We start from the raw sequence: 22135 nt of genomic DNA, 5'->3' as shown, positions 1-22135 counted from the left end.
AGTTCTCTCCCACACCCCTCTAAATGAAGGAGAACAAATACACATTCAGAAAATGAAGCATCTATACAAATGAAGCAGTATAGCAAATGAAGCAGTATGGCAGTTACAAATCCTAATATAAATATACAGTATTTTATATACTGACATTTCCATATATAGTATTCCTTTCTCTTTTCCTTAATCTAAATAAAATGTCATGTTATGATATGAAATACGGTACTTTGACTATCTCCAAGTGTGAAGTGAACTGATGCACAATTCTCTATCCTTAGACCTATAAACAGGCCTATTCAGGACCTGCAGAATGACCAGAACATCCTTTCCCGTCCATTAAATAAATATGCATCAGAGATCAAAAGGGAATTTCATCATCCACCCTAGACAATTTTTCCATTCAATTTCCTGAGCAGCACAGTAATTTATTTCCTTTTATTTCCCTGTCAAAATCTAGCATGAAATCCTGCCTATCAATCTGTCCTCTTAGAATATTTAGACTAAGCAGCCTTCTGATCTTGTCAGAATTGCCCTTGCACACATTAAAGGGAGAAAGCTACTAAGCAAAGTAAAATTCTTAGTAAAATGTTAGTATAGATAGCTGGAGTTTGAAAATGCATCCAAGTTACTGCAAAGCTTAATAAGGAGGCCACCCAGAAGTCTTGAGCAAACATTCAGCTCAACTGCACAATATGCTCTTAACTGATCACTTAAGACTGAAACAGGTCACACATCTATAGGCTGCAAGAGCAGTCCGATTGTATTTATCTGTTTATTTCAAAGCAAGGAAAAGCTCATTTTCTTGGTAGAAATGGTGTTGAGCCACAAAGCCTATAGCAAAAATCATTCTGCATCAGAATCTCCAGTTATGTGTAAGTATAGTTTCAGAAGTTTAGCTTTATAGATCCTGGGTTTATGTTTTTTAAAGCTTCCTGGTTGTGGTCTGAGGAGAGGCAAGTTCAGTTTGAACAAACATTGCTGGGGACAGAAGTACTGGCAGGGAAGAGGGCTAAAGACTACTAGAACCACAAGTGGAAGGAGTAAAAAAGCCTTCACTTCCACAGGGATGTATGTGCCATAGTATCTAGGATTCTCCATTCTGTACTCACAGACATCTTTCCAACTTCAGAGATGAACCTGTACATCCACTCACCAAAGTAACAGCAGAAAGGGAGATGAACATCCAACACAGTGTTTAGGGTACTTCAGCCGAAGCCAAAAAGACGCAGACCCTAAATCCTTGTATTTTTACCACCTGGTTTCTGTGATGTGCTGGTCAGTTTAATAGCCCATATACTAAGTTAATAAGGAAAAAAAACATAGTTTCTGATTTTACTCCTTGAAATGCAGTTAATAACTAGAAAAGCAGCTGAGAAAACGTGATCTAGCACTGTACCACGTTTAAATGGATTCTGTATTGTTGCAAAAAATGAAGGTGTCTCAACTTACAATCACTTCCAGCTTTCCTTGGACATCATGCGACTTGATAACCCAATTGACAGACTTTTTACACTTGAGGATAAGTACGACATCTCTGACAAGTTTGGTGCCTGGTTGAGATGGTTTAATGTCAACGATTATATCCACCTGGAAAGCACTGTATGTGGAAAATAGGGAGAAAGTCAGACCAGAATGCCAGAAATTTTCAGCTATCAACCTTCTTCCAATCCATCATGTTTCCACTGTCTGGCCAGCTGATTAAAATGCTGGAGATTATCCCAGGCAACACAACATGTGCAAAACAGATTGTTACTCCACATACACTTAAATGATTTTGAATAACAATAGAAATAAAATATTTTTTAGATAAATCATATTTTTTTGTCTCTTGTTTACAAGAACTGTGCTACTCATTTCAGCTATTACTTAGAGGAGGTTAGTTATATGACTAGCAGTTTGCTTTAGAATGTAAATATTGGTTTCTTATTTCACTGTGACAGTGCCTAAATATAGCTGTTGCAGTTTCCTTTGGCTATAACGATATTAAAGCTCAAAATCATACCTTAAAAAAAAAAAGACAAATTAGACAGGTTAATACCAAAAAAACTGCACAAATACTACATTGGGGTAGGTCTCTGCCTAGGAAGTTAAATTGTGGAAATGACTTTGCTTAGGATCTTGCGTGTGTTGAAGAATTACACTGTGCATTCTGTTTCCAATACTTCTGGATATATACTTTCTTTAAAATGAAAAGAAAAGCAGATGTCCAGCCTACTGCTTGCTGGAAAATAGATGAACACCATCCAGATTTTCAAGACCTCAGTAAAATAAGTAGAGCAAATGGGTTTGTACCCATCAATAATATCTTGTCATGCAAAATATTAGTTGAATAGGAAAACCTTTACTTCCAGATTGTCTTATGGGGCCATATGTCACAAGAACGTGCTCATCCCTAAGTAAGATACACTAAGTATCTTGGGACCTTTGTTTCACCTCCTGCAGTTTTACACATGCCCAGGTCAGCTTCTGTATGTTTCTTTCTGGATATAAACTTTGCAAAAATAGCTGTGGATAACAGATAAAACTAAAAATGAAACAAGATGAATTTATTACTTTTTACTTTAAATAACAAAACATTTTGCACTGTTATCATCTGAAAAACAAATTCCTATCATACTACCAGCCAAAGCCAAAAGCCCAGAGGACTTGGAGACATGGCTGTCATTGCACAGCACTGCAAGGGACTTGCTGATGTTGACACTGAACAGCAGCTGTTCAGAATAGGGCTGCAACTCAGGCCACTCAGAGGCAGATCATTTGGGTTTACCTATACTCCACTTCTACTACACCTCAGCACATTTTTACTCTCCCAAGGTTGACAGGCACGAATATTCCAGGCTCTGGATTCACCATCTTGCAATGAGATAGTTACCCTTCTTGCAAAGACCCCTCCTCCTACCTCTGTCTCCCTGTGTGAACGTTGCATCACAGAATGGATATGCCTAAATGTAACTACATGAGGAGTACAATTAGACAGTGCTGGATATCTAGTGTCTGCAGTACATAGACAGGATTTTAATTCTACCTGTTCTGTGAGGAAATAGTATTTTTCTTCTTGCATACAGAGAGTTAAGCAATATTCCCTAACCACTATTTATAAGCCTTTTTGGACAGTGGACCTCTGTCAACTCTTAACATTTCTTGCAATACACACTATCCATTAAACTCAACTGGAAACTTGACAGAAAATACTGTTATGGTTCTGCAGACCCATACTGGAACAATTATCATGGACCACAGACCACTTGTGACCTCTGGACCACTGCTTGAAAGCCACTGCCCTAGGCCTCGCTGCCAGCTACCCCTGTCTGTGACAGGTCAAGATTACTTTCAACCTCTCTCTCACTTCCTCATACAGTGGTCCCATCTTTAACACTGTCTGTCAGATGTTGCTCTCATTCATCTTATTCTTGGAATAATCTGATTGACTGAGCAAGAAGAGGGGCAGGATAGAGTCCGTAAGAATTGTGCTTTGCAGCCTCGTCCAGCAAAATCCTGGGATCATGAAGCAGAATTCAAAACCTTTACATATTGCAAAACCAATCTCTATTTAAGGCAAAGTACTAAGGTCCAAGCTCTTCTTGTAAGGTTGAAATTATGGTTTCAGCTGATTTTCAATAGACAGCTAAAATCTTTGGCTGTGATTTCAAACAGATTTAGTGTATTTAGACAATACTTTACCTGTATGGATTGGAATTTGGAGTGATTAGTTCAATGATGTGAACTTCTCTTTCTTGGACTAAGTGAGACATAAGGCACCCCTCTGCCGTTTTTGGTTGTAGGTATCCCGCAAGGTAATTTAACGAGAGAAAATTCTTCTCTATGTTGCACGAGGGAGGAAAAACTTGATCTGGAGGAGGAAAATAAACGAAAGCATATGCACCTTTACACACAGATATTAGCTTACGTGCATGTATGCACATTTACTTCATTGCTGCACTATATGACACAGGTCTTTAGGCTATAAAGTTCATCTATTATCTATCATAAGCACTTACGACAAATCAACATAATACTGAATAGGAGATCACTGTTGCAACAACACAGCATATACTTGATGTAAAAGATAAACTTCTAAACTGAAGAGTTTATATTTATGGACTTAGATATTTAATGAAAGAAAATCCCAAGAAAGAGAAATCCGAAAACAAAACTGAAGCAAATTATGGAGCATTTTCCAAAATGACTAAAACATTTAATTTGTTCCTTGCATCTTTAAAAGATTTATTTCTTTTGAAATTAACTAGCAGAATATGTGATCAATTCCTTCTCCCTTTAGAAAATGTTTTATTCTTGCTATTATGAACTTAAAGTATTTAAAAGATCACAGAAAGTATTTTCCATTTCCTTACTCCATATATTTTTCCTATACACTGCATAGTATCAGTGCTGTCTGAAGTCCTCTTGTGCATGGAAAATGTAAGAGAATAATGAAGCCAGTTATTGATATTAAAGAAGTCTGACCATAATATCCCTAACTGAAATGAAGAAATTCTAGAGTAGATATTCAATCTCTCTTTTGGTTTTAACTGCTGAGCTGATGATGAGCATTAACTAGCATACAACACCAAACATAAAACATAATCACTTAGCGTAAAGTTCTCATGCCCAGCCTACACTGCCATACCCAAAGATCAATGTTTCCATTGAAGAATGGGAATACTTTGTATTTCTGAGATAGCTTTAACATATGAATTGTAACAACACACAGAAGGACTAAGTATCATGTTCACAGGCAAAGTCCTATAAGAATGTAATTCCAAAGGGCTGGCCCTTTGACCTTTGCTTTACAAAGAAGGCTTTCCTATTACAGTTAGAAGCAAGAGAGATGCTTGCAGAACTGTGGAAAAGCTCTGAAAAGCTCAGTTGAGACCACAGTTAGCACTTGCTCCCTAAATGAAAGCTGAAATGTCACCCCTGAAGAGCATTTGTGTGTGGTACACAGCTTTGCAAGGAGACCAGAGACAGGGCTGAACCCGGCCTCTGCAGAAACAATTAAGGAAGTTTCTTCTCCTGATTGTACACAAAGTAGCCTTTGAATATTGACCTTGCTGTCTTCCCTACAGAACCTATGAGAGCTGTATGAAGCTGTTAACAATTCATACTGCTCAAGCAAAGCACTCTTCTAACATCTGCTATGTGCCTTGCCAGATTAGCCTTGAATGCAGCTGCAGTTTTGACCAGCTCCTCCCACAACAGCACAGAATGGAAAAAGATCCCAAACGGCCTACACTGAGCTTGAATTTATATCTGTACATACACACACAGATGGATATACTAGGTACTTGCTTCTCAGCTGCCATACAACACAATTCAAGCCATAAAATAACAGCCTCTGAATAGTTCGTGGATAATTACACACGTGCTATCGTTTGCTATGGCAAAGAATTTGATTCCTGCTCCAGGCACTTTCATTAAACATCTCTGGGGCTCTCAAGAACTGCTGTTTTTGCCACCACCAGCACAGAGGTTCCTCAGCCTGGGCCTCTGCTCTATAGCATGCTTTTCTTCTGCAACAAATTTTAACTGTCTTGATGTACACATTTACTTCCCCCCCATGTATTTACTCTTGTCTGTACCAGTTACCAAGATCTGTGCTGGAACAGAAAAGAAAAGGGGATCTATTTCATCTTTCTTTGCTCACCACACTACTTTTTTAGTTTCAGGACTGTCTGCTTTGGAAAGGGACTGCAGGTATCTGCAATCAGTTAAAAATCTTACTAAACCAGCCAGCAAACAGTCACATTACGGACCTCTAATCTTGACAGACTCCCAGTATGGAATCAGGTTAGCATGTAATACTCTCAGCAGAGAGGCTCTGGCCAGCATGTGATGGAGCTGCACACAGCGGCCAGCAGCACATGCCAGGCTGCTCAGATGAAGACAGAGGATTGCACACTGGGATCTGGAGTTTCTGTGGGCAGCACCTCCTTCTTACAGGCAGCAACAGACACCGCTTTATTCTGCGCTAATTAGGTGCCATCTATAGGCTGTAGCTAAGCCGGGTAAAAGTTGAGCATCCTGGCTTAACTGAGGAGGTCTTTGTGAAAGTGAGTGCCATTAATCAGGTGTAACTCTCCAAGACATGTACCCTGGGCAGCAGCAGCAGCTTGATTCAGCAATACAAATCCCATCAAAGCAGAGCATGCCTTTCAAAGTGTGAGCTGAGAATAAGCAAGGCATATAGGATTTCCCCAGCCACTGTGATGGCAGGGCTTTTTCATGTGTATTTTGCAGTTTACTAGCTCTTAGCATGACACAGATCAGAACCTCAACTGACATTTAATGGCAGGGTATAAATGGGAGCAGAGAAGAGACTGCAGTAGTCCCCAGAGGCAGGGTGGAAACTCTTGGCAGTGCTCATTCCCCAGCAGGACACACGGCTAAAGCCTGACACCATGCAATCACCTGCAAGTATTAAATCAAGCAAGTACGATGGGCAGGATACATGCACTGGGTATGTACAGGCTACAAACTGAGAGTCAGGGATGCCACTCGTTACTGGTCTCCAGCCGGACATTGAGCCATTGACCACAACTCTTTGTGTGCGGCCATCCAGCCAGTTCTTTATCCACCAAGCGGTCCACCCATCAAATTGATGTCTCTCCAATTTAGAGACAAGGATATCATGTGGGACAGTGTCGAACGCTTTACACAAGCCCAGGTAGATGACATCAACTGCTCTACCACTGTCCATCAGTTCTGTAGCCGCATCACAGAAGGCCACCAAATTGGTCAGGCAGGATTTCCCCTTAGTGAAGCCATGCTGGTTGTCACCAAGCACCTTGTTGATTTTCATGTGCCTTAGCATGCCTTCCAGGAGAATCTGCTCCAAGATTTTGCCAGGCACAGAGGTGAGACTGACTGCTCTGTAATTCCCCAGGTCATCCATTTTCCCTTCTTGAAAATGGGGGTTATATTTCCCTTTTTCCAATCATCAGGAACTTCACCTGACTGCCATGATTTCTCAAATATGATGGCCAGCGGCTTCGCAACTTCATTTGCCAGCTCCTTCAGGACCCGCAGATGGATCTCATCACTTCCCATGGACTTGTGCACATTCAGATTTTTAAGATGGTCTCGAACCAGTTCCTCTCCTACAGTGGGCCCAAGGCCTTCATTCTCACAGTCCCTGCATCTGCCTTCCAAGACTTGGGTGGTTTGGTCAGAGCCTTTGCCAGTGAAGACCGAGGCAAAGAAGTCATTCAGAACCTCAGCCTTCTCCAAATCCTGTGTATCCAGTTCTCCTGAGAGCTTCCTGAGGGGGCCTACATTCTCCCTAGTCTGTTTTTTATTTGCTATGTACCTGTAGAATCCCTTCCTGTTATCTTTAACATCCCTAGCCAAGTTTAATTCTAACTGGGCCTCAGCTTTCCTAACCTGGTCCCTAGCTTCCCGGACAACATCCCTGTACTCTTCCCAGGCCACCTGTCCTGCTTCCACCTTTTATAAGCCTCTTTTTTCATTTGAATTTTCCTCAGGAGCTCCTTATCCAACCAAGGAGGTCTCCTGGCCCTCCTGCTGCACTTCCTTCTGGTTGGGATGCAACACTCCTGAGTTTGCAGCAGGTGATCCTTGAATATCGACCAACAGTCTTGGGCCCCTCTGCCCTCTAGGGCTGTATCCCATGGAACCTTCCTAAGCAGGTTTCTGAAGAGGCCAAAGTCTGCTCTTTTGAAGTCCAGCTCAGTGAGCTTGCTGCATGCTCTTCTCACTGTCCTGAGGATCTCAAATTCGAGCACCTCATGATCGCTGCATCCAAGGCTGCCCTGGAGAGTCTCATTTCCAACGAGCCCTTCCTTGTTGGTGAGCACGAGGTCAAGCACGGCACCTCTCCTTGTCGGCTCCTCTATTACTTGCAGAAGGAAGTTGCCTTCTACACAATCGAGGAACCTCCTGGATTGCTTGTGCCGGGCCGTACCGTCCTTCCAACAGATGTCAGGGTGGTTGAAGTCACCCATGAGAACAAGGGCCTGTGAGCGTGAGGCTTTTCCTATCTGTCTATGGAGTGCTTCATCCACAGGTTCTCCTTGATCAGGCGGTCTGTAACAGACCCCCACAGTAATGTCTCCCATAGCTGTTTTCCCTTTAACCCTGACCCACAAACTCTCTGTGGACTGCTCACCTGTCCCCAGACAGAGTTCCATACTCTCCAGCCTATCCCTAACATAAAGGGCAACTCCCCCTCCCCACCTGCCAGGCCTGTCCTTCCTAAAGAGCCTGTAACCTTCCATTCCAACACTCCAGTCATAGGAGCCATCCCACCATGTTCCTGTGATGCCTATTATATCATACCCCCGTAGAAGTGCACACATCTCTACTTCCTCTTGTTTGTTCTCCATGCTACGGGCATTTGTATAGAGGCATCTGAGCTGAGCTCCAACTGAAGCCGGCTCATTGGCTGGAGCGGCTGGGATATCTCTACATTGCTCCAAGCATTTATTATAGGTGTTGGCAACTGACTGGGTGTGTTGGGATGGAATGATGCCCCCCTCCCCCAACACATCGAGTTAAAGCCTCCTTGACCAGTCTGGCAAGCCTCCTACCAAAACTGCTCTTTCCCTTCTTTATCATCAGACCAGCTCCACCAGCCCCCACTAGACCTGGCCTATAGGCTTGGGTCCCGTGTTCAAGACACCCAAACCCCTGACTATGACACCACCCTTTTAACCAGTTATTAACCTGGCTAATCCTCCTAGCTTTTTTTAGGTCCTCCCCTGTAACCTGGAGAATTGATGAAAAGACTATCTGAGCTCCAGAGCCCCTAACCACCTCCCCCAGGGCTCTGTAGTCCTTCTTTATGTTCCCCAGGCTACTACTATCTATACACATGTATCACCAGGAGTGGGTAATAGTCCGTGGGACTTACTAGAGCAGGCAGCCTCTCTGCCACATCCTTGATCCGTAAAAAAATTACTTTTTTTTTCTTATTTAGCTAAGAAATGTGTTGAAATTAGGCTCCCTCCAGGCTAGGACCTCTGCCCTGGATTTATACTGGATGCATTAGGTAACATTTAGCTAACTGCTAAGTCTTCCTGACTTGTACAATTGTATCTTATTGAAGCATGAAGAATTAAAGTGAATTCTGCTGGAAAACCTGTACTAAGATCACTTTCATCATGAGCAGTTTTGCTTTCTAGAATCTAACAGTGATTATCATGACAGTCACTCTGCCATTCACTTCACTAAGCAAATCAAACCAAGAACAAAAACCCCACTTCTTGTACCCCCTTCCTCCAAACCCTCATTCTGGTCCCTTTAAGTTCTCACTGCGCTCACCATCCCTGCAGTATCTGAACCACCAGTCTTCTGAATTGATAGGATTTAGATGCATTCAGCCCTGACCCAGTTTGCTAGTTCACTCAGCTGCCTTTCATTTGCAGCTTCTAAAGTGATTTCAGAGACCCATGGCATAAAGCTGTAGCTTTATTCTATGAAAGATCACCCTTCTTCAGATCTTTGTCCTCTGGCTTGCACTTTGTTTGCTGTATTCAGCTACAGCCTCCACTTCTAAAATGTTATAGGTCTTTCAGCTTCAGATCTTTCTAACTTGAGTGAAGCTGAAATGTAGACAATTACATGTACTGGTCACGTAGCAAGGAACTACTTTATATGACTACTTACAGATTATGAGTAATACTAAGCTGTGATTCACAAACTGGCAGCTGAGGGTTACCTGACTAAAGCACTTGAGGAGTGTGAGTTTTGTAGGAAAAGCCTGAGATGTCCAACAGTATACACTGGGATTTGTGGAATCCAGTGATTCCATTGCTCGCTCTGCAGAGAAGCAGACCAGGTCCACATCCCACATGGTTTCCATAGAACTCCTCACACGCCTAGTGCAGTTCAAGAACTGACCCTCTCCCCACCCCAAACAGATGCATAACCCCCAAACATACACACTTATTCACTCCTCTGCCAAGAATTTAACTCAAAATCAAACATGGTTACAGCTGAGCTAGTTCATAGCAGCCTTCTCAGAAACTGTCTATTCTGGTTGCCTGCCAAGTTCCATTTTGTGTACTGACTCTTAATTAAATTGTGTTTTAACACATTCTAAGGATGATGCAAAGCTCTCCTATTTAGTTGCCTGCTTTGACTGGAGATGTGCAAGTCAACACAATTTTATCTGGTTTTTGACATGTCTAATTAAACATTCAACTCTGCAATGCAGAGACCACTACTCCCATTTATACATTCCAAGAGCACTTTAATAAGCTAATAAATATATTTCTGAATGATTTTCTGGCTCTGAAATCCAAAAATGGTGCCAAGAAAAATCACACAGGGGAACAGTGTACAAATTTGGCAGGATTCGGATACAGCCAACACAGGCATGTTCTGATTTTGGGGGGCAAACCTCAGGCTTCAGGAAATCAAATTATCAGATACAGGTGGTTAGCAAAGAACGTTTTCTTCACAGAAGGTTTTGGGCTGGGTTTTCTGGTAGCCAGCTAGTTCAGCTATGAAGGGGTTTCTCTGGAAGTACTGCTGAAACACTACTAAATTAGGCTGCTGGTTCTAGTAAATGCTGAGCCCACCAGTACAGGTTGGACATTGACACAATGTTTGACTGGGTTCTACTCTTCCCATCACTGAGCTTCTTGAAAGACAACAATTAGTTTCAACATATCTGGACCATTCACTGCAATGCAAATCAGTTCCAGTTCACTTTTACCAGCCTTTATTCTTGCTGCTTTTGATTTAAGCTAAACCTAGATGTGTGCTTTGGCCTGAACTTGGATGACATCTTCAGAAAGCAAAAAAAACCCAGTGAATTGCAGGCTAGTCGGTAAAAAAAAAAAATCTTAAAACATCCTACACCTGCAAGAAAACAAATTTCACCTCCAATCATCCTGCATCATAGAGGAAGGTCTGCTTTCCCTGTGAAGCTCCTTTTACTAACTAAAAAAAACCCCAAACTTGAATAGAGGTAAGTAAGTAGGGCATAAAGCCCTCTGAACCAGCTGCCTTTCTCCAAGAATGTTGAAGAGCCATGGCTCCTGCGTTATCCCTGGTTTATGACTGGCTCAGGTGGAATTCCCCTGCAGGAGGCATGCTATGTGATCAGCACCAGCTTGAGACAAAGTTCTGCAGAGGTTCATATTGTTAAGTTGTTCCAACACTTCTCAGATACAGAGCTACAGCCCAGACCCTACCCTAATATATGCCTGTGAAATCCTTGTGGAGCTGGAGTCCTCTCCCACCTGCCCTAGGCCACCTGATGAATTTGGCATGCAGCTCACAGGACAGGAAATCTTTCTGCTTGGGACGAAAACACAGAAAGACACCATACTGAGCCAGCTTCTGTCTGTGAGGAAAGCGGTAATTCTTTGTCCAAAGTAGTCTCAAGCCTTATACAAGCAAAGGCTAAAAAAATCCCAACCCCAAAGCCCTAATTCAGGTTGTTCTAGAAATTACCCCCTACCTCAAGTTCTTCACTTCAGTCCTTTATACAAAAGATATCCAAACAATCACCACGAGTAGTTCATTCCTTTTTAAAAAGTGAAACTTTGACTCCTGTAAGATTCTGGCCAACTGCATCCATGTTTATGAGCATAAAATTAGGGTACCAGAATCCACTAGAAGTTGCCTAACTTCAGGGTCTGGTCTTTACACTTGCTCTTATTTCTCTGCCTTCCCCCTTCATATCACATCCCTTGGAAAATGAGTTGTTTAAAGATTCAAATAACTACAGGAAGACATTCTCAACATCCAGAAGTGTTTATCAGTTCCGTTGGGTTTGTTTTGGTTTACCTTCTCCTACTTTAATATAGATGTTTCTTGATATTTTGAGCTCAGTGAAAGATGTTACTGCTCCATATTCCTTCTGGGCCCACTGTAGCAACTGTTCATTTTTCTCAGGAAAAAGCTTTTCTTCTGTTTCTGCTGACAAGGAGAAATTTCCCTTCTCAAACTGAACAACGGAACCTAAGGACACCTGATGGGAATAAAAACATAGTTTTAATGTGGTACATTTATCCTCACAGACAAGGTAGCGGGTTTAAGCAATGTAATCTGTCACACCCACATGCATTCACTGAAGGTGATTACGGCTTATTTCCAACAACGCCTAAACTTTACATGTTTTCACATCTGCATCATGATTCCTTTTTCAGAGATGTTGTTACAAAATGAGGCACCCCTCAGCCCAGCTGGGGTGCTAGAGTCCAAGATCATCCTGCTGCACAAGTGGCACAACTGTGCTGCAAGAGGAGCTGAACTGTGCAAGCAAGGGGAGGGCAGGAAGACAACAGGAAAACTAAGACAGGAGAGAGTAAATAGATGGTGGTCTGAGGAACTGAAGCAAGACAAGGATGTGAAGCTCATTAAAACCTGGAAGTACTCAAGCAACTCCTAAATCAGAAAGAACATAAGTCCAAGCCCAATGACAGATAAAGGCCAAAAGAGAAACACAGAGTAAGGAAAGAGAAAGGCTAAGAGAAAGGGAAGATATTTATTGTTGCTTTATTTACAGGAAGCAAGGAATTGCTTTAGTCTAACACATAAAACAGATGAGTTATACATCTTTGGAAAAATCTTTACAAATGTTACACTAACTCAGGTCTTGACTGGTAAAACCATAATGCTGTTTGAAATAGTCAAAATGGAGAAACAGAAAGTGGGAGTGTAACAGGTTCTGCAGGAAAGCCTAAGATTTTCAAATACAACTTCACTGGAGTGGCAATAGCATCATTCAAGAAAAGGCAACAGCACAGGGTCAGGCTCAGATTGGGACCTGCTTCAACTTGCATTGGACTCAACAGATAAACAAGTCGTTCCAGACTGATTGCAAAGCTAGACTGTGCCAACAACAACCTTTTGGCTCTCTTGCTTCTACAGAGGGACGTGGCCAACAATTTCAGAACATTTGTCAGCTCTCAAGAGGTCCTTATATCAAGTACTGAAAGAAGAGCACTTCTTCATGTGCCCAACCTCAGGAGCCACCACTCATCTATGCAGTTCCCTGTTTCCTCCTTCAAGGTGCTGGAGGACTGGGGCCTGCATGCCCTACTCAGGCTGGTCTTTCCATCAGCGCTTGATTCCACTAAGATCTAAAACATCAAGTCACGAATAACATGTGCTTGAGTGAGAAAGCACAGAAAGACGAACAAGCTTTCAGGTCTGACTGCATCAGTGAAGATTTCTTTGGACATACTCCCTGTAGTGGTGTGTTGCCCAATGCTTGCCCCAGTGTAGCACAGCCCTTACTTCCAGATGACTGCAGTAGGCTTCAGGAAAAAAGTACTATTTTCTGTCCTAAGGGCAGAATAGAAAGAAGCTTAATGCACTCAGCTGCTCTCTCCCCCTTTCCCTTTCATTCTATTTTTTTCTCCAACCGAAAATCCAAAGTGATTAATGATGATGACTGGAAGAGTGAAAAATACATCATAACAATTTCTAACCTGTTCTGAGTATTATTTACACATTGTAGCAGGATAATGGTCATTAGTATCTCTCTCTAACCTTTTAAACAACAAAATGCATCAATAGCAACTATTTAACAAAGATTAGCTGAGGTCAGGTTCCTGTTAGAGAAATGAACTAGTTGCAACCAACTGCTGCCTTCCCTGGAGCTGTTGCTCCCAGCGCTAGTTCAGGATGTTACACATCAGTTTGTTTAGCACCTACAAATATTTGTCAAAGTAGGCACATAAATTACACACTTTGGCACATGGAAAGAATTTCAAAACTCCTCCCTGTGCTTCCAGCTATTACACTAGCATTTACATATCACATACTCTCCTCTAAGAGGAGGCCCATGTAATTCAGAGTTCAATTTGACCAGGCCTGTGACAAAAAACAGCTTAGAAATCCTTCTGCCAGAAGAGTTTCCAAAGTTTAAACTAACATCTGTTTCAATTCTGAATGATCTTCCTCATTTGCTGTTTTGCACATGACTACCATAAAACATTTCCTTGAAATGAAAAGTCTTTATTCAGCATAATGCAGAATACACCATATTTTTCCAATACTCTCAAAACTTGTCAAATAAGAAAGCAAACTCTGCCATTAGAATAAATCAACTGCCTACAAATTTATAACTATTGTTCTCTTTTCCTAGTGTTATCTTTAACATGTAGTTATCAAGTAGCATTCACTTGATACTTTCATCACTTGAAAGCAGCCACACCATGGACTGATTTTACAGGGCACCTCTACAATGCTCCTAGCACATGAAGGTTTATAGTGTTCACAGTCTCGCAGGACAACACTGACATAGCACAAGGTAAGTATGCAGGGATCACATACAGAAGAACACCACCTCTTAGCAATGCTGTCTTTTACATCTGAGGCACGTGGAACATCTTTTTGGAGCTCTGGCCTAACAGTGCTTAAAAACTGCAGGGCTTGAGGATTTAAAATATCTGAGGAAAGTGTAAGAGAAAATATTATCCCTCCTAAATATTGAGAAAAAACCCCAAAGCATTAGTCTGCAATAATGCATTTTCACTGTATTTTTCATTTGAGATACTTAAATGTTTGCTAATACAACAGCTCTCTTCCTCAGAACACACTTGGCTTTCCATTTATTCCTAATTAGACTTGAAAACCTTCTGCATCATTCTGTGGCATGACAAATGTCTTCCTCAGAGACAGATCTTATCAATGAACCCCCAGAGCACTGAGCCCTAGTAGGGAGGAATGGAGAGACAGAAAACAGAGTGACTAAAAAGTCTGGCACAAGCATCCTCCCTACATGATCATACAGTAAATATCTTTAAACAAACATGAAGCTTATCATCATTTATTTTTCTAACCACATGCTCAAGTCTATTTGAAATGCTGGTTCCACTACCAGGTTTTAGAAAGGACTGAACTGCTGTGCCTGCCAGTGTTGGGATTTTTACTACACGGACCTAAGGCAAGGTTAAGTGAGCCAAGCACGTTATTTTTTCTGGAGAGAATTCAACAGCCTCTTCCAAAAAAGGCAACCATCACTGTTTCAACACCTGCCTTGAACATTAACTGCTTACTCTTCAGAACAAACCAAAAACAGCTTTCGCTAACATACTTAGGATAAGCCAGAGCATTAAAACCAAAAAATGCTTTAAGTATTTGGGAGTATATCAAGGAGTTTTATCTGTGCACTCATTACACAGCTGACTGGATGATTAAGGAACTGCTGCCACATACGCTTTTATCTCCTCACTTCATCCCCAGTGGTTACTTTCTGAGGTTGCAGAATGGAAAAATGTGCCCCAGGTCTATTTCTTCCTGTTGTTCTGAGGACATCAGAAGTGACTGCATTAGAAACATCCTCTGCTGCCGAGTTCACCTACATGCCTCACAAAATTCTGAGGCTAAATGAGGAAACTTCCAAGCCTGACTTGGAAAAATCAGTCTGCAAGACAAAAAGATGGTTATGGTCACTAACCACAGCAAGGACCACAGTTCAACAGGCACTTCTGCACTCAGAGGAAGTGAGGATCAAGTACATGATTCTGAAAATATGCTACCAAAACATGAGTATTCTATCAAAGAGCAGAACACATTTGGGAACATATTTTGATTACACACACTGTTGCTCTGCTGACCATCGGGGAAAATAAGGACTGTGATTTCCTTTGCACTGTACAGAAGCAAGGAAACATACGTCCCCCATGCTGGGAGAAAATAAAAAACGCAAACAACTTTATATGTCCCTTAAGAAAATTTTCCAGTCTTACAAAACCTGACCTTGCCAGGCTGCTGTGGTAGTTCAGGACACCAGCAACCTGGCAGATGTGCCAGATGGTGTAAGTTACTACTCCCCAGAAAGAACAACTCTCAGAACCATCCCTGAGTTGTCTCAAATACATATAGTGGTGAAGGTGAACACTGCACACACTCAAAACAGCATCTTCTGTTTCCTATTTTACCTATTTCCTTCTCTCTTTCTAAATGTTTATTGCTTTTTGTTTTCTTTGAGCCTGATCCAAGTGGGATATTTACTTTGTTTTATGACATCTTAAGTATTTAATATAGCTATAATTCAGAACTCCCAAGTAGGAAGAAGTAGGAAGCAAGTTTGTAATTTAGCCTTGAAACAGAGGTAGGGACCTTTGGGAGATAACTCATTATACAAAGTTATGTGCCCATGACTACACAGCATGAACCAATCCCTCCCCTTACAGCAACAACTACACTACTACCCACCAAGGCCCCTCCAGCACAAGGGACCAACAAAGCCACCCATAAAGCCACGACAGAAGCAAATACACCAGCAGAAGAAAAGCAGCCCCCTTCGTAGTTTTATCTGAGCTATTCAGTATCAGACCTCTGGCAAAATGTGTAGGAGAGGAGTAAGTCTGCTCAGAATGAAACTCTAAAACTTGAACCAACTTGCACGGTGGCCAACATGGGCTTTAGACTCAGCTGGTGGTTTTTGTTAACGTACTTTGATGTGTTTTGGTCCCCTTCTCCATCTCCTTGATGGAGAAATATCAGGTATTTGGGAACTAAAAAATATCTCCTTTTATGTTCATAAACCTACATTCAACATTCAGTAATCACAAAGAGAACAATTCTCTTTGGTAAGTGACTAAGAAACATGCTGCTTTTGAAATGAAATGTAACATTCGTGAATCATCTATCAGCTTTGCATGATCCTTACCAACCACAAAGGTGTGATGCTTTCATGCAGCAGCAAAGCTTTTTTTTTTTAGTGTTCATAAGACCACATACAGTTATAACAAAATTCTACTTCCAGTTTTCGAAAGCAAACACATAAAAGCAGCAGCATTATCTTAGTTATATTTTAGATTTTAATTCTACTTCTAGGAGATGCTCAACTACAAAAGATGCTGTTAGGAATTAAGGCTGCTCAACACTTTCTCAGGATGAAAGCAGAACCTTGTGGGATCAGACTCTTGTGCATCTTTATGTACCTAGAAAGAAGATTCTGGGATTTTCAAACAAAGCTGAAACTGTGCCAAACCAAGTGCAACGTTCAAAACCCCCATGGAACAGTTACTAGAATGATACAAAGGAAACAAGAAAGAAAACAAGTTCATGTAAAAGGGAAATCTGTTCCCAAAGTTTAGGGCTCAGCAGGGGTTTATTAATAGCACACAGGTAATTGTCCACTCATCTCACATTAATCTAACAACATCTTCATGGACTCAATGTAACACGCATTTGATCTGAACAAAACAATGTAGCAGAAGTCTTTGAAGGGGTTGTTTCAAGTTAGATTCAATGTAGTGGAAGAAAAGGGGAGAATAAAAGCCTATCTAAGCAACTGCAGCCATAGTTTCCACTGGAATTGATGACTCAGTAACACAACCTGTTGTGATTTATTATCTCCACATCACTAACACCAATAGCCTGCCAAAATCTGCTGCCTGCCTCTGTAAACTTCCACTAGCTAAAACCCCTGTATACTCAACTCAAAGAAGCAGAGAAGGGAAGGAGCCGTGACCATACAGAGAAGACCACCACATATACCTGTTCTAGGCCCTTCAGCCTCCTGCACGATGGGTCTGTAAACACATCTCAACTACTAAATGCCTGAACGTTGTTTCTTTCCTCACTTTTGCAGCCTGGTTTAACTTAAACCCCCAAGTCTTTCTGTCTATCAGCCTCCCTTACTCTGAAAGTGGTGCGTCTGAGCTCCTAGAGGGACTGTGAGAGGGAGCACTCAGGATCAGTGGCAGCAATGAGAAACACCAGCATAAGATCCAAGATGTGGTCCATCCACACTCCTAACACAGAGTTTTGGTTAGAGTAATGACCCATGAAGACAGCCTGCTCCTAAAGCTGAAAGAAACACCAAGCAATAAAGCCTGAGTTTTGAAAGATGGTTTGAATCACCTGGGACAGAAAAAGATCTAGTAGGAACCAGGTGATACTCTCAACAAACCAGGTTCCATAAAGTACAGGACTTGAAAGCCACAAGAAAGGAGAATCTAAAGCACACAGACCTGCACCTTCCTTCTTCTGAAATTTACTGGCAAGTTGGTATTTTTGCAATATTTCTGTCCAAGCTGAAGTGAAAGCAGAGGACACCAAGGCATCATAAGATTTCCCTATTTTGGGACATCACATACCACATATAGACACTTTTTACCACACACTGCCTATTTGCTTCATGTACTGTGTATCTTGCTTCCTAAGCCAGAAATATCACTCTTTTCTGGAACGCCTTCCTGAAGCAAGCTTTGAATAAAAATAAAAGTAGAAAAAAAAACATAAAAAAAACCAACAAACCAAAAGAAGAAAACCAGATATTTAAAGATGCCTCACTAGGGTTATTGTACTCAAACTCGTTTTACTGAATGCAAGCAATGCATCACTTTCAAACATGGATTTACCACCCTGTCATGTTCTGCCATCCCTATTTCTGACAAAATCCTTCCACCCTACTGCCAAGAACTTCAGAACCACCATACATAGCCTGAGGTCCCCCTGATATTTAGGAGAGTAAACCAGTTATACAGACTTTAGAGAAGCAGGATCTTGGGGGGGGGGGGGGGGGGGTGAACCAGACCAGGAGACAAAGTCTCCAAGGAAACTGACTATTGTGAAAAGCATTGTAAAAGTTACTGTTATTGCTTTTAATTAGACACTTCATGTTATTTTCACACTCTTTGAAAAGGAAATGGTATGGGGAGGGTGACAAGGAATATCAACTCTGCCAAGTGAAAAAGGGCAACTACAGGATTACTTCCAGCTCCTGAGTAGAAGGAGGATGAAGATCTACAAAAAAAAAAACAAACCAGACCCAGGTTTCTATAGAAATGCAATACTCCTTTTAAATTCCTCTTCAAACTGTTACACAACACTGAAAATCTCCTGCTTTTACTTTGAATAGTGAAAGGTCACTTTTTATACCAAATTTATCACTAGTCATGCATTTCCTATCCTTCTTCACTCTTCTCCTAGCAGAGCACTCTGTTCACATCTGGGTCTGTTTAACCAGTGATTGGAAATTTAGCCTCCTGATTTCCCGTTAAATACTAGGCACAGGAAAACAAATAGCACTTGTTTTTCAGTGAGTTTTGTCAATCATCCAAAATCTAGTGCAAACCATAGAACAGCCTGTGGTTTGGTGGCAGGGATCCAAAATATGTGAACCATATTTTCACGAAGTGAAAAGAATAAACCAGTTATTGGCTGAAGTAATAAGAACATGGCCTTTTTCTTCTTATAAATACAGAAATGACTAATAATTAAACTTACTCTTCTTTAAAGCTTTTTTCTTTTCACATCTCAAGCCAAGAGCATGTGATCTGGTTTTGTAGTTATCATTAATGCTATTGCTTCTTCCATTTTACTAACTTAATACACACATTCATTCCTATTGAAGGGGTTCCTCTAAGTAAGGTTATTTGCTTGCATAACTTACTCAATCATCTGAAAAAGTAACTCAGAGAAAGAGCTGAAGCATCACATCTTGAATCAAATATTATATAAAATCACATATGCTGAAGGGAATTTGAGATTTAACACTGATTTCTGTCAGGAAATCACGAAGGATTGGGTCCTTAATTCTCACTACTTTCACTTGCCCAGTAAAGACATTCCTAGGTTAGAAAAGCAATAGAGAAGGCTACCAAATCTAAATTAAAACTAAAAAACATCACTAGCTGAGCAGCACCCATAAACCCCTCTTTCTGGGTAGTTACATTAAATTGCTGGTTTTCTGCCAGGACATGTTCACAATAAATTGCTTTAGGGAAGCAGAGAAATAACAACTTGATGGAAAGGGAGGAAATTACTTTGTTATATGAAAACTTTAAAGTGTGGTGGTGGGAGATGTCTGGTAAGGTTTTTCTGCAAGACTGACCTAGAAAAAGATCACAGGTAAAAGCATTTTCTACAGGTGTTACCTAGCTTATGTAAAACTGCAATCTGTTGCAATCTAAACATCCTTTAACTTCCTCTCCCGCTCCCCTTTTAGGTTATAATTTTGGCATTTATTTCCAGCTGAGCAAAAAAAATAAAAAAAAAATTAAAATATACATATAGCACAGATATTAAGTGTTCCCCCCTTGCTGAACTGATCAGATTTTCCCAACCATGCACTGCTCTTCTGAGCAACAAGAAGACCAACAGTCCAGGCCAGGAACACCTCAATAGAAAATGCCGAGTCCCAAACTGTTGAATTTTTGAGATACGTAAAAAATACCCAACCAGACTAATATGACTCTATATACCAGTAATCAAACGTGATTTTCAATACTTAGGTCAGGTGGAGTTCATGCACTAACCCATTTCAGGTATTTTTGTACTGAAATGCCATAATACTTTAAGTAAATTTATTTTTAACACAATGAGACTTACTTTACTAAAATCACAATAATTTTCCCAGCACCACCTACTTAACCCATCAAGATATATATAACTCATGCAGAGTCTGAAAATAACCCTGTCTATGCCAAATGTATTAACACCACATTACATACTCACTATACATTCACTTTTCTCTAACACACATATAGAAATTTACATCAGGTTTTTACCAAGATGCCAATACTTAAGACTATTCACTAGCATTTTTTCTGGTTTACAGATGGGGAAAGGACGCCGAGAGGCAAAATGACAATACAGTAAGGCAACAGGCTTTAATTTGAATGACAGTTTGTTCCATTCTGAGGTTTAGGTACCAACAGACATTTTGTGAAAATGAAACTGTGAGCTGTGCCCATGAAGATAAAGCACATGCCAAGCCACTGTGCTGGGTTAAGCTACATGCATCACATGATGAATGTAAGTGCAAAACCATACTTAATACACCAAATTCGTATTTTTTTGTACTGAGAAGCATTTACCAAGGAGGCATTTTGTGATTCCCTCTACACTATATGCTCAAAGGCTAGATTTTTGCCCCCATTCATTTTAAAATTTTGCCTAATGGAGGACCAGACTCAAGGCAAAAATCCACGCTTGAACTGTATGCTAAGTTAAACCCCAGACCAACTCAGTAGTACTGTATTTTCCTGGTCTTTACAATATGTGCTGACACAAGCTTTAAATCTTTTCATCCTTTCCTTTAAATAAAGCCTTAGTGGAAACTCAAACAACAAATTCACAGAGCAAAGGCAGCAGACCATCTTCCTAATGAGGACACAAAGAACACAGAGCACTAACTACTCTCTGCTCCAATATAAACACCATTTAAGCTCAGTATGCCCTAGTTTCTCCACCTATACAGTGGTACTAACAGCACTTAACAGAGTGCTCCGGTTCATTATCTGCTCATATCCTGAAGTTCTCTTCTTTCCTAGAAATAACCTTGGATCTTCTAATGCTTTAATCTGTATTTTTTATGTATTGATTTACTCAAAACACACCTCCCTGTAACAGTTTAAGAACTTTATTATGATGCTTTACAGGGAAAAAAATAGGAGCTAGCAATAAAAAGAAATAACCGGCTAGGACTTCACTAATGGTTACATGATTCTTTAACCCTGACCTGGCTCTAGGGGTGTTGTCTTTGTCAGCAGTAAGTCCCAGAAGTTGCCATTTAAACCTCTTACCTTTCTAACTAGGGATTAATCAATGAACTGGTGCAATTCATACTTTACATACAGTATATTAATAAAATTGTGAATGAATGTATTGCATGCAAAGTCTGAAAGAGAAGCTGGAAAGTCAATGATTATTCTGCCCGAGGCTTCCATAGAGACAGACACAATAGTTATGACATTCCTATGGTATGTGTGACACAGATTTCTGTTCTGAGCACAGAATTCGTGGGCATTAAAAAAGGTTTTTAAATTTGAAATCTTTTCTGATTCAAAATACTCTGCTCTCTGGCTTGGCTATACATTTAAGGAGAAGGAGCAGGACAGAGCTGCAGAAGTACAAGGATAAGCCAAGTATTTTCAAACTAGGGCCAAGGCAGCAAGCTCTGTGCTCTGCAGCCCTTGAAGCTGTTATTTACTTACCAAGGCTGCAAAACTACAGCCCCTTCATTTCTTTTCAGCATATTGCACTCACCCACAAGTGCTGCTAGGACTTCCTCAGCATTTCCCAGTGCTCTTTTCTTCAAAAAACTTTTGGGAAAACAATGCATTTGTCCCTGTGTGTAGAGTGGAACTGTGGAAAATCCATGGGGAACAGTTGAAGTTGTTCAGCCTGTAACCTTACGGCCTATCATCTCAACCACACTAGCTACTGAGAAACTGGTAGATGAAAAGCAGGAAAGCTGATG

General features: G+C 40.9%; 1 protein-coding gene across 4 annotated transcripts in view; it reads right to left on the bottom strand.

The window, feature by feature from the left end:
• TGFBR3 (transforming growth factor beta receptor 3) overlaps positions 1 to 22135 on the bottom strand; it is a 116995-nt gene that overhangs the window by 27196 nt on the left and 67664 nt on the right. For all 4 annotated transcript variants that reach the window (XM_061465514.1, XM_061465515.1, XM_061465512.1 and 1 more), the window contains 3 exons: positions 11752 to 11935; positions 3676 to 3844; positions 1444 to 1591 (listed from right to left, as the gene is read on the bottom strand). In XM_061465514.1, the coding sequence (XP_061321498.1) occupies positions 1444 to 1591; positions 3676 to 3844; positions 11752 to 11935 (501 nt within the window). The remainder of the gene's footprint in view (positions 1 to 1443; positions 1592 to 3675; positions 3845 to 11751; positions 11936 to 22135) is intronic.

This window comes from Pezoporus flaviventris, unplaced genomic scaffold, assembly GCF_033815535.1.
Source record: "Pezoporus flaviventris isolate CSIRO_AGI_PZ_B2104156 unplaced genomic scaffold, CSIRO_AGI_Pfla_v1 ptg000040l, whole genome shotgun sequence".
Lineage (NCBI taxonomy): Eukaryota > Metazoa > Chordata > Aves > Psittaciformes > Psittacidae > Pezoporus > Pezoporus flaviventris.
The sequence above is the reverse complement of the archived record's forward strand: the minus strand, read 5'-3'. Positions and strand labels throughout refer to the sequence as shown.